General features: G+C 36.4%; 1 protein-coding gene across 1 annotated transcript; it reads right to left on the bottom strand.

The window, feature by feature from the left end:
- Nucleotides 1-11,202: 11,202 nt before the first annotated feature.
- LOC130940611 (fructose-bisphosphate aldolase, cytoplasmic isozyme) lies at nt 11,203-13,843 on the bottom strand. The gene is made up of 3 exons (XM_057868810.1): nt 13,596-13,843; nt 12,736-12,963; nt 11,203-12,297 (listed from the first exon to the last, which is right to left on the bottom strand). The coding sequence occupies exons 1-3, from the start codon at nt 13,621-13,623 to the stop codon at nt 11,477-11,479; spliced, it is 1,077 nt and encodes a 358-aa protein (XP_057724793.1). The 5' UTR covers nt 13,624-13,843; the 3' UTR covers nt 11,203-11,476.
- Between the last annotated feature and the right edge of the window lie 654 nt (nt 13,844-14,497).

Below are 14,497 nucleotides of genomic sequence, written 5' to 3'. Positions count from 1 at the left end.
GTAACAATCTGTATCTTCCTGTCTAAATGTACAGAGTTCTTATTTATATCTAATTCTAATAAATTATTATCTAATTCTCTAAAAAATAATCTCCTTTCCTCAAAGATAAGGTTTGAATTTAAATTCGAATTAATTAATAAGTCTTCCGCTGATGGGTGGGGACCACCTGAATTGTCCATTCTACAGCTTCTAATCTGTATTTTCTGGGTTAAAAACTGAGTCAAAATGCGGCCCAAAATACACGCCAGCGATTTCTATAATTTCTGCAGATCGCGCACGTCACGCATACGTGTCGCTGGGCTTCTTCGCAAGTCACGCGGACGCATCGGTCATGCGAACACGTCGTTGAGCAAATCTTCAAATCACGCATACGCGTCAGTCACGCGTACGCGTCAGTCACGCGTACGCGTCGCCGTGGAGAATTCCAGATCATGCGCACGCGTCAGGCACGCGTTTGCGTCGCTCCTCGCAGCTATTTCCTTTGATTCTTGTGCTACAAAAACTCCGTCAAATTCCGCCGAATGCTACTTGAAATAGATAAAATTTCCCAAGACTCAAAATAGCATCCATAGTGGCTAAAATATAATTAATTCTTAACTAAACTCAACAATTTAAGTGCAAATTCACTAGGAAAAGATAGACAAGATGCTCACGCATCAATACTTTAGATACATTAGCTACTACTCAAAATTTTTTAAATTTTGGTGTTTATGCAGACAATGATTTAGTAAATAAAATTAGTAAAATATGTTTTTTGTCCCTGACTTTTTTCAAAAATTTTCAAAATTATCCCTAAAATTTAATTTGATTCAATTTTATCTTTAACGTTTCAAATAAGTTTTAATTTTACCCCTTCTGTTAATTTTTTGACATTCAATAATTGGTCAATTGCTTTTTTTCAATCTTACCCTTAATCAAAATTTTAAATTTAACCAAAATTTACTAAAAACTTCTAATCTAACCCCTAACTCTATAAACCCATCCTCTATCATCTCATCGTCTCTTTGGTTACCATCACCATCACCCTCCCATTAATAACTACTACCACCCACACATCTCCATCACTACCGTCACCACTTACACAACTCAACCAAAATTCAAAATCATACATTAACACACAAACAGGAAGAAGGAACGTGAGAAGAAGAAAAAAGAAACTCAGAAGAAAGGGAGGAGAGGAAAAAGGGGCACCGCTGGGGAAGGGCTGCCGCTGCCACTGAACCGTCAGTGAGGCTAGAGAGGCAAATCGCACAGAGAGGCAATGGCTACAAGCAGCTCCACACAGCATCTCAAGAGAGAAAAGACACCTGCAGTCGCTGTTTCAGCGCCTTTCCGATGAGATCCTCGCCAGCGGTAATGGTGTCCTCCACCATATCTCTCTCTCTCTCTCTCTCTCTCTCTCTCTCCCTCTCTCCCCATGCGATTTGTCTCTCTCCTCCAAGCTCACCGGCGGTCCTTTGCTGGAGGTGCCCTCTTCTTTTTCTTCTCTTTGATTATTCTTTCTTCTTTCATGTGCTCTCTTTCTCTCTCTCTCTCTCTCTCTCTCTCTCTATTTGTGAGTGTGTATTAGTGAATGAAATTGATGATAATGATTTTACTTTTGGAAGATGAGTTGGTTGGGTTGTGATGATAATAACAGTAAAAATATGTGGGTGGTGTGCTAGTGGTTGGAGGTGATAGTGATGGTAGCTAAAAAGGAGATGAGATGATGGAAGGTGGGGTTGATGGTGATGAGGTTAGATTAAAATTTTTTAATAGATTGAAAGTAAAATTAAGATTTTGATTGAGGATAAAGTTTGGAAGAAAACAATTGACCAATTATTTATTGTCAAAAAATTAACGATAGGGATAAAATTGAAATTTATTTGAAATGTTAACGATAAAATTGAATCACATTAAACGATAGGGATAATTTTAAATTTTTTTGAAAATATTAGGGACAAAAAGTGAGGTGCTTCACTGGAATTGAAGAGTTGAGATAAAGTTGAACTAAAGAATAGTTAACTATGTAGTCAATTCTAGTGCTACATATGTTGTGAATCAATAGGCAGAGTATATTGAGTGGCTTAAGCCATGGAATAATCTTTATATGCTTTGCAGAAAATTTAGCCTTTTCTCTTAGCCTAGTTTTTCTTTCTTTGTTTTTTTTTGTTTATTTAGCTACAAAAAAATTATCATTAAATATATATAAAGGGTTTTTCTGATATAAAAAATTATTTCCAAAAAAATTATTTAAACTTCAATTTTTGAAATTCCTTTTTTCTTTTGGCATTGAGGGCAAGTTCGCTGCTCACCTTGGCGAACTTTATGCAATATGTGAAGTTCGCTGCCCTCAATAAAATCCCTGTGAGATCGATTAGGAACCAAAATCATTACTAGTAACTCATCCTTTTTCCTTTATCTTGATCTTCTGTTTACTCTATACAATGTCTGAAATTCAATTGTTATCCATTCATTATGATGGTGAAATAACATATAATGAAGAGGAATGTATCGTGTTCAGTTCTGCTGAACCAGTATTTCCATATATGCCACCTAAAGTTGAAAGTTTAACAGCGTTAAAGAATTTGATGTTGCATTCCTTGGTCAACAACACATGAAAAGAGTGAAAAAAACTACTACAGATATCCGTTCGAAGCAGATAACATTTTATTTTACAAAAGGTGTATTATAGATTACAATTGTTATCATTATTTTGTTATTTTTTTATTTGATGATGATTTTGATAAGATTTTATATTTTTATAAATTAAGTATCGATTACATGATGACGAGGACATACGTCTAATTAGGGTCTGGCACGACCGTTGGACAAATGTTCATCTGTTGATATTATTTATTTTTCTAGTTGACTTGGGTGGAGGAACTTCTACGGATACTGTGGATAATGCCCCTTTAAGTGGGGGTGGTTAGGATAAATATTAGAAGGACAATGGTTGATATAAATATGTCACCTGAAGGTGGTCAAGAGGGGTCAAATGTCGAAGATTCCAATGATGGTATGATGCAAGTTGATGTTGAAAGTCATGAGGGTTCTACTATTAGAGAATCGACGATGGATCCCTATCAAGTCAACCCTGATGACGGTGAAGATGCCGATGCTGAACCAACTAAAATTTCGGACGAGGAGGAGGAAGAAATGAACTACTACAGTGACACACAAATCGCACTGATACAACTTGCTATTTCCCGACCATATAATCGTCTGGATCACTTTTCTTCATTGAATCTCGAGGTAATGACTTTAAATTGTTTATTTAGTTAAGGAGGCCCCGAGGATGATCCCACCAATGAGTTTGAGATTGGACAACAGTATGAAAACAAGAAAAAAGTAATTATGGCAATTAAGACGTATAGCATTAGGAGCGTGTAGGGTATGAGATACAAGAGAGTGACCAGTTGAAGTATGTTATACAGTGTTCCCATTTCGAGACCTGTTGTCAATGGAACATACACATAACTTATCGCCAAAGGCAGAAAAAATGGCCTCGGCTACACCTGACGTGCCTCGGCTATACCTGCTGATGGGTTGACAAAAGTTTGGTCATGGCCAGTCGCTGCAGCTCATGCCTAGGACGAGCTCTACCTCGTCTCCCTCTCCCTCCTCGAGGACGCACTGGGGAAAGCTCTCCATCCTCTGGATGATGCAAATATAGAGCATCCGGGTGATGGATCAGGAGATCTTTTGGCACAACTCCTCTAACCACCAATTACTGGTCGCCCTAACCAACCAACTCTATGTGCAGCCACTGAAAATACTATCGCAAATATTGTTGTGATGGATGTAGGTCAAATGCATGATGCATAATGGCTTCCTCGAGCTGCCACATCTCATGTCACCCTTTTAAGAAATAGGGTACCACTCGTCTCTACCGAATCTCCCATCGTGTACATGCATCTCGTGGATGTTCAGTGGCCTAGTCAAAATGTGTTGGCGGCCATCAAACTGGCGCACAACGCGGTCTACCTGATGCCACTCGATGATGGCAAAGCATAGCAGCGGGCCACTCAACGATGACAAAGCACAACAATGGGCATACTACTACAGTAGAGGCTTTAGATTGAGCGATCCTTTGTAGAACTATATGCTGGATGAGTAGGCTAGCAAATGGCACTCATTCAACATGTTCACAAAAACCAAGAAACATGATATACATAAAGAAAAGTTATTTAATATTTAATTACAAGTCTTAAATGTGTATGACTTATGTTATAGATATCGATCCCATCGAAGATATACCTCCATTGTCGAAGCCTGGTGTCAACTCTATCATTAGGTGCCTCCGACCCCGCTCATCTATAATATCAATGAATATTTAGAAACCACATAACTATTTCGTTAACTTAAGAAATAATATAAAAAAAATAATGAAAACACCTCTCAATCAGGAAAAATTGATGCTAGTCAAATTCATTCGGTGGACACAAAGGTATATGATGATATGCCTAAGGAATAAGTAAACTACTGCATCCACTTAGGTTCCGTTAATGGTAATCCATGGAATGACATATCTGGCAGTAAAGCCATGCCAACACAACTAACCCCTATAACAACGTTCCACATCGATCAAGGTCATCTAATAGGCAACCACCTCATGTGCACTTGAGAGTCGGAGGTATACGAAATAGAATGCCCTCGATGATTGGTGCGTGAGCATCTTAAGCACTTCTCATTAGTATTTCTCATAGAAAAGTTGTGACTATTGCTTAATAATTATTTGATTTTTAAGACTTTTCTATTAGTACTTTGATTTCTTGGTTACATGATTCTTGTAAAAAATGTTAGAAAAAGAGAAGCAAAAGAACAAGGAGGAACCAAGAATTAAAGACAAGTGCAAAGAGAATTCGTGGATATTGTCAACCTTGACCTCTTCAATTCCAACGGGCATAACTTGAGCTATAGATCCAATTGATGCAGTTCCAGCAGCATTAAAAAGCCAACTTCCAGAGTTTTCTAATGATATATAATAGTTTATACTTTTTCTCAGGCATCACAGCGGTAAACACCGCGACATTGGCGTTTAGCACCAAACCGGGTCCAACATCACCATTCCATGTTGGAGTCCCAGTGCCAAACGCCAGAAATTGGCGCTAAACACCAGACATGTAGCAAGAAAGTGCAGAAGGGCATAAAAAGCAGCACCAAACGCCACCAAAGTGGCACCAAATGCCTACAACAGCACTGGACCCGAGAAATCTTTGTAATTAATGAAGATTTGAAGATACCAAGCTTAAATTACAAAGAAGGTCATTAGTTAGTCAAAGAGTCATTAAGAAAAGATTTGATTTGATTAGATTTGAATTTGAATGATTAGATTTGATTTTGTTTTGATTTAGTTTGAATTTGAATTCTAGGTTTAGTCTTAGAGGTTTTACTATAAAAAGGGGACTTCCTTCCTCCCCAAGGACACACACTACACTCCTTCTCTCTTTCCTCTTCTCATTCTTCGTTAGTTTTAGGTTTTACATTAGATTAAGATTTAAAATTTTTTTCACTATGGGCAACTAATCCTTCATTGTTAAGGTTAAGAGCTCTATTTACTTTGATGGATTAATTATTATTTATTCTTCTACTCTTGATTAATGCTTTGATTATTACTTAAGAATTGGTTTCGTTCTTCATCCTAGAGATTAGTGATTATTGGAAAATAACTCTAATTCTACTTGAATTCTATTTGATTCTTGGAAAATTTATATCATTAGAATTACAGCTTGAAACTAATTTCTCACAATTCTTAATTATCTGGACTTAGTGTGGTATGTGACATATAACTGTATTATACTTTGGGGTTCTTAGGGTTGTGTGGTTTATAAATCAGAATTTGAACTTCACCCTCTAATGCAATTGAGTGATTAAGAGATTGATAGTTCGTTACATTAGAGGAGATTGGATTGCCTAAGAATAGGAATTTAATCACTTGGGATTTGCCATAAACATAATCTTTGCATGATTAAGGTAATTGACATTGAATATTAATCCCGAAATTTAAATCTATCTGACACATTAACTATCGTTATTATATTATTTTCTTAACCAATTTTAGTTTACTTTTATTTAATTCTCTGTTTTTATGTTATTTGCTATTGAAACCCTAAATTTTGATTGTCTGACTAGAATAATCAATTGTATATTATTTGCTTAACGCAAAACCCTGAATAAACAAAATTAAATAAATAATAAATTAAATATGAACGAATATGGTTAAAAAATTTAGCAATGAAATTTAATAATTTAAATATGATATTTGGACTCAGTGGATTTTTCTGAGTCGGAAAACATGGTTTTCGGCGTAAAAATGCGAAGAGGCATTTTAGTCGGCAGTATCGATTTAAGTTTACCCGGTACTGCATCTGAGAAAATTAATTGTGATTAAAGAGGGTAAGAAGATAAAAGTTAATTTGAGAAAGTAAAAATATTTAAAATGCAAATTTAAACTCTAATCTTAAAGGTTTTGTCCTAAAATTGGGCCAACGGGCTAAAACAAGTGGACTGGACATTTAGCTCATCCTCTTCCCAAAAAGAGAGAGAGAGCTCGGATAGAGAAGAAGAGAGGAGAGGAAGAAGAGTCACTATTCACCACCACACTCTTTTGACCATAACTTTCTTTCCGGTGCTCTAATTGACAATCCGTTTGCAGCCACGCATTGCTCTCCTCGTCCTTTTCGATTCTATTTAGGTATTATGGTGAGTATTTTCTTGCCCTCTGTCCAATTTTAATTTTTCCTTTGAAAATACGTTTTGGCTTTGGATTTTGAGAAATTTGGTATTTTTGGTTGTTTAGGGGTGCTCTAGTATGAGCCATTGGTGAGTTTTATCAACCAATTTCGTGGGTTAAGGTAAGAAACCCTCTAGTCCTTGTAATTTATGAGATTTTGTGATCCCTAAGTTTATATATATATATATATATATATATATATATATATATATATATGTAATGTGTGTATTAGAGTATTGGGTACACTTTTGGAACTTGGAATTTGCTTGTGGAACTCTTGGGTGAGCTTGGAAGTGGAGATTGAATTGTGGGTGTCTTTGTGAAAGAGGCTCAAGTGTGGCTGTGAACTGCCATCAACAAAGTACGGTTTAAGTTTTATTTAAGTACCGTGTGGTGTAATGGAAATTTCTAGGTTAGTGATTGGAAGAAGATAGAATTGGTGTCAGAGGAGTTGAAGAAGGAGATGATTGATTTAATGAGGATGATGGGAGTAATGACTATTTGTAATTAAATGAGATATATGTAACCGGGTATAGGCAGTGGCATTGTCCACTTGCTCCGGGTATAAGACAAGGAAGAATAATTAAGAAAACTGAGTTTAATTATGGAGTTTTGAATGAATATGAAAGAATTGAAATGTTAATGAAAATCACAATGAATGAATGTATGTTTGTGATACTTGGACAGTAACAATAATTGTGGTTTATCCCGCTTGCTCCGGGTCAAAAATTGTGGTACCTGGGCAGTAGCAAGTATTGTGGTTTGTTCCTCTTGCTCCAGGTCAATGATTGTGACGCCTAGGTAATAGCAGCAGTAGTTGATTATTCCACTTGCTCCAGGTTGAGCTTTTAAATACCCGCCTGGGTAGTAGCGGTAGTAGTGGTTCTTCCACTCGCTATGGGTTAAACGGGTAGTAGCAAGGGAGTTGTAGCTCAAACTCACTTGCTTCGCAATGGGTGTTTCTGTCCGTGGTTAGCTACCAGGATATGTCGGGTTGGTTATATAACCGACAGATGATATCATCAGCCATAGGGTAGGCATATATCATATGCATATGTTTGAATTGTTTGGGTTTGTTTAATTATCTTGGTTTGCCTAATTAAACATGTTTCATGATTATTTGCTAATTGACTTACTTGTCTTACTTGTGCATTACTTGTCTGTATTGTTTGTGTTTGAATAAAAGTTGAATTATTTGAGGGATGGTTTAGTTCTTGGTTTATTCAGTTGGAAGGTAGTGGAAGTATGAAGGATATTGGGTTAGAATTAGAATCTCCTATGATAGTGCATTGTATTTATTTGGTACTTTTACCGTACTGAAAATCCATTGGTCGGGGGTTCTCATTCCGTATATATTCTCTATTTTTCAGATGCAGGTCCTGATGCTCAGTAGTGAGTTGGATTCATTTGGACGGTAGCGAAGATTATTTGATTCTGTTTTGTACTTTTAGAATCTCTCTTTTTCATTTTGAAAAAACCCTCAATATAATGTATGTAGATGTTCAGTTTACAACTTGCCTATAGAGGCGAAGATATATCTTGGGAGAGATAGGAAATACTGTTGTCAAACTGATTTTACTTTTTGTACCCTAGCCAGCTTAAGTTTTGCAGGTCTCGTATATATATATATATATATATATATATATATATATATATATATATATATATATATATATATATATATATATATATATGCATCTTTCCCTTATCTTATTCTTATCGCCTTCCGAACGCGTTTACCTTTCGTCTGTAACATATATACGAGAGTGTTATTGGTTTGCGATTTTATTTTATTCCTTTTCAAGCTTCTTTTTTACTAATTCTTTCAATTAAATACACACATATATATGTATATGTACTTACTATTATTCTATCTTGAGCCATACCACCGTAATATCATTGACTTATGACTCGGGTATAAGGATCTGTATATTAGGGTGTTACATTTAATCCGTTAATCCTCGTGAGATTGATACTCACTCACTTGAGTTTATAACTTGGTACGACCTGATGCACTTGTCGATAACTTGTGGTATTCAAAATTATGCACTAATGATCTGCATGATGTATCCTTTAGTGTAACGCATCAAGTATTCCTCCGTTGGATGCTCCTCCAACTGCCCACAAATAGTATTCTGAAACCAAGTAAGATTGACAATCCACTTATTTTGTGACTATCTATCATGAGCCCGGAACAACACCTAGTAGCTTTGGACAGAGATCCTTAATAGATCGTCCATCACAAAACTGCTCACACTCACCGATGTAACTGCTGACTGGATCTCCATCAATGTTGAGTCACAACTGATACTCCACGTCATGTAGGGTGATAGTTATCTCCCCATATGTCAAGTGAAAAATGTAAGAATGAAGTCTTCATCTCTCAATCAAAGCAGATATCAATACCCAGTCATAGTCCCACTCTAGCATATATGTCGCATGCTCAAATCCTGCTCATCTAAGGTATGACCTAATCTACTCGGGTGTTCACGATAGTAAATTCTTTCTTGTACATAAAATTCGAGGCATCTACTAAAAAAATTAATTAGTCAAATAAAACGAAGTCTGCAAGTAATAAGACAAATTTCAAACATATGAAAGAGACAAGTTATAAAGTATACCACTCGACCTAGTCTGCCTGCAATATGGTCGATTTGAACTCATCTACAAAGGGTATCTTTGTACCCTAACCTGTTTTGTGTCATGAAATTACAATATGATAGAATAAATTAGAATAAAATAATTTTAAACTAACTCGCTTTTTATCAAACATATTCAAACTTAATCTCATTACCTAAACCATAAAATATAATTTAATTCTAAACCATAATTAGTTTAACTGAAACAATAATCTAAATAAAAAATAATTTAAAATTAATTTACTTATTATCAAACACATTGACAATAAATCTAAAATCTCTAAATACTTAGATCATAAACTATAATTTTACTCTAAATCATAATTAGTTCAAATGAAACAATAATCAAAACAAATTTTTTCATTAACTATTTATTAATCTCTTACCATAATCATATGATCGTTTTTCATTATCTAAACTAACAATAGATGGTACTCTAAACTAATATCATCTAATTATCAAACTAAATAATTATTAAACAAACTAAAATTGAAAACTAACAAAACTTAATCTAACTAAATAAACATGTTACAAAATAATACAACAATAAATTAAATTGAAAATGAATAGAAGAATAGAATTACCTAAAATTATCAAAATAGCCAAAACTAAATTTTTTTTACAAAAAGACGATGAAAGGGAGAGAGTAAAAAGCAAGAAAAGTGAAAATAGAAGAAAATCATAGACTATTTTATTTGAGCAAACCTCCTTAAAGCTCATGAAGGAGTCCTTAAAGCTCACCGAGAAGAGCAGCAAACCTTGTGAATACGACAAGATTTGCCAAAAAGAGAGGCAAATCTCCAAAAAAAATGGATTTCGAAAATTAAAATTAGAATATTTTTTTAAATGTTTTTTTATTTTGTATCAGGAAAAAAATTCATGTACAAAGTAATAGGCTCATTTTTTCAATATTGCAGGAGTGTGTGAGTTGTGCTTGGTTATGGTGTATACAGGTGTTAAACACAGGTGTCGGACATAATGGCAGAGAGAAATCAGATCGTTCGAATTCTTTGTTAGAAAATTCGTTGACCACCAATCGAACCGTCCGATTAGTTTTTTTTTTTTATCATAATAAAAACGTACCCTCCATTTAGAAACGGACCCTCCGTTTACAATTTTTGTTTTTTTGTTTTTTTCTAAAATCAAAACGGACTTGGAGGTACCCTCTAATCGGACCGTCCAAATTCCTTGTAGGAAAAATATCCCTATTCTCCATAACGTTGTATCACCCCACACTCTTCTCCATATTAAAATTAAAAAGAGCAAAGTAATACGGTACAACCGTACAACATAAATCATTGTTTTGGTGGCTGCTGTGTTTGTTATTGTGGCCGTCATTGGATACTGGTGGCCGTAGTTATTGCGCAATAATGATGGATTGATGGTAGCGGTGGGTTGTCATAAAAGAGGAGGAGGAGAAACCTAAGTGGTGGGATGGCATAAGCAATGGTTGTTGTTTGTGGTGGAGAGAAAAAGGGGTTTAATTTGGTGGTAAAGGTTGGAAGAGATGGTGAAAAAGATAAAAGGGATAAAAACAAATAACTTTTTATTACTTAAAAATGGAATCAAATAAAATATTAAAGGATAAAACAAATAAAATTGAGACGAAACAGAACATAGAATATGGAGATAAAATCAAACGTTCCTCAAACATTGTCACCCCTCCAGGTCAATCTGAAAGTTATGTATCCACAATTTAAGAACTCATCGCAGACATCTAAAGAATTGTGACAGCAAATGGGCATTTAACTGAAATTTAACTTCTACTCAAATTAAAACATTTTAGTTTATCAAATATTGAAAAGACAGTTATTGACTGAAGTCTGTAGAATCCCCATGAGACTTACATTCAGTTGGAAAAATAAAATTCATAGGGGCACACATAAGTGTCTTGAAAACCAAATTCTCAGTCTCAGTACAGTTTTACATACACTGAAATGAGCATAGCAACACTTGCAAAACCAAAATAGCGAAAAAGCTCAAAGGCAATTATTTTTTTTTGTCACAAGTCCAACCATAAAAACACTCGCTCGAAACCCTCAACAGAAAACTTGACTTGTACCCCCAAATACCCCAATTCCTATCCTCCAGGGATGTAAATAGTAACGCACAGAAACCTTGCTCAGTACTTGTAGTCCTTAACATGAAGGCTCTCTGAGGCACCCTCACCAAGGTTTGCACTACCCTTGTATGTTCCGAGAGTTGCTTCAGAATTGGCCTTTGCCCTTGTGAGGAATGCTTCTTGAGCCTTCTTCACATTCTCCTCTTTTCCACTCCAAGCCTTAAGAGTGCTCTGTTGAAGTGCCCTTCCGAAAGAGAAGGAAAGGGACCACGGCTTCTTACCCTTGACTTGGTTTATGGCATTGAGGTTGAGGGTTGCCTCCTCCTCACTCTGTCCACCAGAGAGGAAAACCACGGCAGGGACAGCAGACGGGACAGTTCGCTGAAGAGCTCTCACAGTGTGCTCGGCAACAACCTCGGGGGCAACCTTTGCAGAGTCAGATCCGGGGGTAACCATGTTTGGTTTCAAGAGTGTTCCCTCGAGCAAGACATGGTGGTCATTCAGTGCCTTGTAGCATGCTGCAAGCACTCGCTCTGTTACTGCGGCACACTTGTGGATATCATGGGGTCCATCAACGAGGATCTCAGGCTCAACAATGGGAACAAGACCATTCTCCTGGCAAATGGCGGCATATCTGGCCAATCCATATGCATTCTCGTGGATGGCAAGTTCGGATGGCTCGGTGGGGCCAATCTTGAGCACAGCACGCCATTTGGCAAAACGTGCACCAGCTTCGTAGTACTTGGCGCAACGCTGACCAAGGCCATCAAGACCCTGAGTTGTGGTTTCTCCATTGGTTCCGGCAAGCTCGACGGTACCCTTATCAACCTTGATACCTGGAAGCACACCACCTTCCTTCAAGACCTCAACAAAAGGCTTGCCTGAAAGAATCCCATTCGTCATGTCAGTCTTGAGAGAGAGAAAAAAAACTGTTATAGAAATGCCAATTCAAATAAAACAATACAAACAGATGCAACGGAGAACAAAATATTTCATTAACCAAGGCAATTAAATTTGAGAGAGAATATTTCGTTAACCAAATTCTTTTAAAAAAAATAGAGAGAGAATTTATGATCATGTAGGAGAGCACAAGTATATGCAATGTAGAAGAACCCCACCAAAATGAAAATAACTAAAGTAACTCGCTGAAAATTTCAAACAGAACACATCTCGTCAAAGCAAAAATCAATAAGATAAACCTTACATAACAAGAGTGCATGTAAGAGAGAACAATCAGATGAAAAGGAAAACAATGAATGCTTAACACCACTGATAGAATGCTTATAGAAAGACAAAGATTGTTGAGAGTGCGTAAGTACCTGCAGCAGTGCTCTGGTAGAGGGTTTCCTCAAAAAGGATAACTCCACTGAGATACTGAAGAGCTCCAGGAGTGGTGAAGAGGAGCTCCCTGAGAGCCCGCCTGTTAGTTTCGACGTTTTCGACATTGATGCTGGATAGACGCTTGCCAATTGTTCCAGTTGACTCATCAGCAGCAAGAATTCCCTTTCCGGGGGTGCCAATGTATGCAGCATTGGCAATCAACTCATCTGCAAACTCCTCACTCATTAATTAATTAAATTAAATTAAATTAATAAATCAATTTATTACCAAACAATTAAAAAACCCTTCTTCACAATCCTTAAGTATGAGTGACAGATCACATATAGATCCGAACAATTACATGTCTTTGTTATGTTAGATGCAAAGTTCTCATTCAATCTACAACAAAGGGAAAGTTGCGCTTCTTATTCAAATCATGCTAGTTTGGTTAACCAAAAAACCTTGAAAGTGAAAGCATCTAATTTAAATCAAAGGGATTTTGTTTCACACATAGTCAGATCTGAATTTTTTTCACACAATCAGCGACCAAAACCCACCGATTTGCACAGAAAAGTACGCGAATTGCACGGAGAAACAAAACAAAACAAGAAAATAAACAAAAAGTACCGAACGCAAAAAGTGGAACCACCAAAGCATCATCAAATTACAAAATAAAAAATAAAAAAGGAAAAATCAGATTCATCATAGACAACAAAAAGATCCATACAACACATATAACACCAGATCGAATCAAACCAGACACGAAAACAAAAAATCCATCCCATCAAAATTAACCTTAAAAAAGAAAGAAAAAAACTCTTAAGGGAAGTAGTCGAAGGGTATGCAGGAAAGGAGATACCATGGTACTTGCTCTTGAAGTTCGACATGATTGATTAGATCGGAGAACGGAAAGAGAGATAGAGAGAGGGTTAGGTTGTGAACGATGACAACAGACTGAGAAGGAATAAAAGAGAAGCAGAGAAAAAAGGGTGAGGGTTTTAGGGTTTTTATAATGAAATGAGATATGATTTTGTTGGGTCAAAAAAGTGATGACTAATGACTAAGAAAGTAGTAGAAAAGAAGAGGGGCGCACGCAAATCTCGAAAACATGGACTACGTCGGTTTTTTCTCTTCACGGTTTCGTCTCTGTGGACTGCCGTTGGAATCACGACACTTAGCAAAACCAACAACCTAGAAACCAAAAGAAACATGGTTTACGGTTTTTTCCAAACCCACGTTCTGCGTATGTCGTCTCATTTCAATGGCCCACAACATCGTCTTTATTGGGCCCAATCACTTCTCCTCCTCAATGTCTGTCCTATCTTTTTTGTTTTTGGGTTCGAATGAGAGCCCCAACCAATCAAATTAGAGCTCGTCCAAAAACAAAAGATACAGATGTTGTTTGATAGGAACCAAAAAAAAAAAAAATCAACTGGGTTGGTCGAGTGGTCAGCTCATTCATCTGCTTAAGCAAGTGTCGGAGATTCAAATCCCACCTTGTGCATGTAGCAACTCATTGGCCATTGACAAACCCTTAAATGGAGCTCAGATCTGCGACGAATTAGTTCTTAACCTATACGATTGGGGGATACCGTGGACAAGAAAAAAAACCCAAAAAAAACAATTCTTGAGTTAGTAGAATGATTATCCCACTTATCCCAACTAAATAAGTGTGAGCCGTTAGATGAGATTTAGATTTGCTATAAATTATTTTTTAGTCTCTTGGACTAAAAAATACAATGAGTAATAAAAAAAATACAT

Source organism: Arachis stenosperma, chromosome 7, assembly GCF_014773155.1.
Source record: "Arachis stenosperma cultivar V10309 chromosome 7, arast.V10309.gnm1.PFL2, whole genome shotgun sequence".
Taxonomy (NCBI): Eukaryota; Viridiplantae; Streptophyta; class Magnoliopsida; order Fabales; family Fabaceae; genus Arachis; species Arachis stenosperma.
This window is presented reverse-complemented; position numbering and strand designations above follow the sequence as displayed.